The following is a 3,561-nucleotide window of genomic DNA, read 5'->3' on the forward strand; positions in this document are numbered from 1 at the left end:
GACTTAATATTAGTTGGCCCTCAACTGACCCGAGAACCGAGACCGGAAGAGACTGTTGCCTCTGCAGCTTTCCAAACAAGCACTCCCACATTCCCTGCAGCCGCTCCTCATCGGCGGGAGGCCGGGAAACTCAAGAGCGTCACCGTGGGATGTGGACATCCATCAGACTCTTAAAATGCCTTGGCTGCCAGTTTCTGTCCAGCCAACGGAGAGATGGTCCTTAGTTCCTGTGCTAGAAACTGGTTTTCTTCCTCCTGGGAATTCTGCCCATACTGCGAGTGCCTGTGTGAATGGCAACCAGATTGGGAATACCATCATTCATAGGATTTTTGTTTGATCTCGTTCTTGCAATGATAGGGAGTCGTGTTTATCAGTAAATGTTAACTAGCCACTAATAAATTAGAGGAAAACTGCTCAGCAAGAACTAATAGCCAAGAAAACCAAATGATGGTCATATGATTTTTGTTTGATCTTGATGGGGCATTAATAGGGAATGTTAACAAACTGTAAAATTTTACTGAAAAGTCATCAAGAACTTATACTGAAGAAGGACTGAAGAAAATAAACGCATTAAAAATATGAAATAATTCTTCATATCTGGGGCTAATAAATGAAGTTTTGTGGAAAAACACACAAAGTCTTAATTAAACCAGCAGAAAAAACAATGACAGTGACTTGTTGTTTGACATCGCAGGGAATCATAATTATTAGTGAATGGTAATGAACCATGAAATTTTAGGTCTGCAAGAACAATACAGAAAAAAATTTGAAATAATTTTAAATAGTAATATTAAATAATTCTTCAAATCTGGGGCTGATAGATTATTAATGAACTATAACATTTGTGACTTTCATATGAATTTTGTTTGATATCACAAGGAATCATGATTATCAGTCAATGTTAATGAACTATAATATTCACTGTAAAATAAAAACCATTCAGCAAAAGCCAATACCAAAGAAGAAAATCAAAAAAGTGAGATAAAATCAGATAAACACATCAGCCTACATGTAGTGTCATTTAACCTTTTGCACAGCATACACATAAAAAATAATAAAGTTGTTTAATATGTAGGTTTAAAAAAAAGTATTTTGTGATTTCTCTTTTTCTTTTCAAATGTGAAAAATCTATTTCCCGCCAGTTAATCGGACCCCACACACGGAAAGGTCCTGATGATGACGTCAGTGTAGGTGAGTTATAAAAATAAAACGGGGAAGAAAGCACATGGACGCGAGCAGCTGAAATCAATAAATCAACTACTTGATGCTCTGAATCGGGTCTGATCGGGATACGGAGCAGCTCGCGCTCTCTCTGTTTAAGGACCGCCTCGCGAGCGACGGGACACTGGCCAATACGATCCAAAAGTCACGGAAATCTTTGTGTAGCGAGAGTTTCCACGCGTGAAAATGATCCAAGAGGGGGAATAATCCGAGAGCACGCGAGAGAAACAAAGAGGGAGCGCGAGGGAGAGAGAGAGATCACTGATGAGGAGGAGGAGGATGATGGTGGTGGCCTAGAAACATCAGGAATTCCTCGTTCCGCTCGACTGGATCCCAAGACGATGGGGGATTTTACGCATTGCAAAGAAAAGGGGCTCGCTTTTCTCCTCCGCGCACCCCGGCTTTACTTTTGACTTCGAGGATGCGTTGAAGTCTCCCAGTCCGAGAGTCACTGGCTCACGTGAAAAGGAACAGCGGCTCTGCGCATTAATGCGTGTGTGCGCGAGCGCGTACGCGTGCTCTCCCGTGACCGATGGCACTGGAATCCGTGCGCAACGGCTATGTGCGCACTTGTGTCACTCCCGTGGAGCAGGACTGCTGGCACTCGTGCTTGGCTCTCGTGTGGAGCCGTAGGAGCCTGTCCTCGGCCGTGTGCGTCGCCTCGCTGTCCGTGCTGCTCGCGCTGCTCGCTCAGTCCGCGGACTGGGACGCGGAGCGCGCACACGCGCACTCCGGCTCTCACCTGGTGACGCTCGTGGAGCTCGTGTGGCAGCTGCTCTCGCCCGTCTTCACGCTCGTGTGTGCCTTCTTCTGGGTGGGTGTGTATCTGCTCCGCTGCGGGGTGCTCATCCGCACGGCCGTGTTCCTGCTCACCGTGTGCCATCTGGGCGAAGCGGCGGCGCAGTCGCTGTTGGATGCGCAGCAGCTGTACTCGTTCACGGCCACCGCGCTGGTGCTGCTCGCCTGCCTGGCCAGCGGGGCGCTCATGGTGGTGCGGCTGGGTCAGGGCATCTCCGTGCTCCTCTTCATCAGCATCATCAGGACCGTATCGCTGCTGTCGCTGCAGAAGGTGCGCGCCAGCTGGAGACCCTACCTGGCGTACCTGCTCGGGGTGCTGGGGGTCCTGTTGGCGAGGTATGCGGACAGGCTGCTGCCGGAGCAGGGCGCATCACACCGGGAGGGATCGAGGGGAGATATTCCGGTATTTAAGAGGCGCAGGAGGTCCAGCTCCGTAGTCTCGTCAGACATGGCACAGCACGGCCAGCCCAGGAGCAAATCTCACAGACGGACATCGCTGCCCTGTTTGCAGAGAGACCAGGTATGTCCTCATTATTGATAGTGCTGCTATCGATCGCAAACGACAATCGGAACGGGAACGTCTTTAGAAGTCCGATCGTGATCGTTTACTGTAAATGCTTGCGTATTAGCGGATTAAAACATGACATTGTTATTATTCCTGTCGCTTTCGATCACAAGAAGAACAATAATGCCGCGTCAGGACGCGCTTTAAACACGTTTTAGGCTGTATTGCTTCTGAATTAGGAAATTAAGCAGCTGTTTAACAACACGACTGTCTTAATGTTGCTTTTGCTGCTATTGATCATATTAATTAAAAAAATAGGTCACACGTTAGTGTTTGTTTGCATAAATTATATTAGTGGTACTAATTAACTGCATGTACTTACTGCTGTTGTAAGGAATTATAATACCATAATGCAATGTAAAGTGTGTTACCTCTTATTATTACATGATCATAAATCTATGAAAATGTATTTCGGTTGGTTGTGTTTTTCCAGAGGTTTTTGTTTTCCCTGCCACTTACTTGGATACTTGGAATGCTTTCACTCAAGCATGCATTCTTAGATTTCATGTATGACATAATATCAGCAGGAAAAGCTCATGGCTAAAGCAGTGAACTTTGAACTCTTGTACTCTATTTGGTGTGTTTTTGATTTTACAGCTGTGCTGACATGCTTTGTTATATTTTAAATTAGCACATAAACAAAAATCTCACAGAACTAGCATGCATATAGACTACAGTGGAGATTTCTGCACAACGGGGTTGCAAAAACATGTAGAAGTGTGTTTGTGCATATTAGAGGTATTTTACATACACACACAGGTACAGAGGACTGTGTGTAGCACAATTTGGCTTGTCAACGGGATGTCATGGTGTTTGGCTGCATGTACAGTAAAGCAGTACATTTCTTAAGCTATGTAGCTTAAAAGAACGTAACATGATCAGACACCTTATTTTTGTACATTTTTAGTCATCAAAGTAAATTTTTTTGCAAAAAATTATATATATATATATATATATATATATATATAGAGAGAGAG

At 44.9% G+C, this 3,561-nt stretch overlaps 1 protein-coding gene across 1 annotated transcript in view; it reads left to right on the forward strand.

The window, feature by feature from the left end:
- The first annotated feature begins 1,189 nt into the window (after positions 1-1,189).
- LOC107656239 (cGMP-inhibited 3',5'-cyclic phosphodiesterase A-like) overlaps positions 1,190-3,561 on the forward strand; it is an 87,092-nt gene continuing 84,720 nt past the window's right edge. The window contains exon 1 of the mRNA XM_016443999.1: positions 1,190-2,539. Within this exon, the coding sequence (XP_016299485.1) occupies positions 1,754-2,539 (786 nt within the window). The 5' untranslated portion in view covers positions 1,190-1,753. The remainder of the gene's footprint in view (positions 2,540-3,561) is intronic.

This window comes from Sinocyclocheilus anshuiensis, unplaced genomic scaffold, assembly GCF_001515605.1.
Source record: "Sinocyclocheilus anshuiensis isolate Anshui unplaced genomic scaffold, SAMN03320099.WGS_v1.1 scaffold183, whole genome shotgun sequence".
Classification (NCBI taxonomy): Eukaryota; Metazoa; Chordata; class Actinopteri; order Cypriniformes; family Cyprinidae; genus Sinocyclocheilus; species Sinocyclocheilus anshuiensis.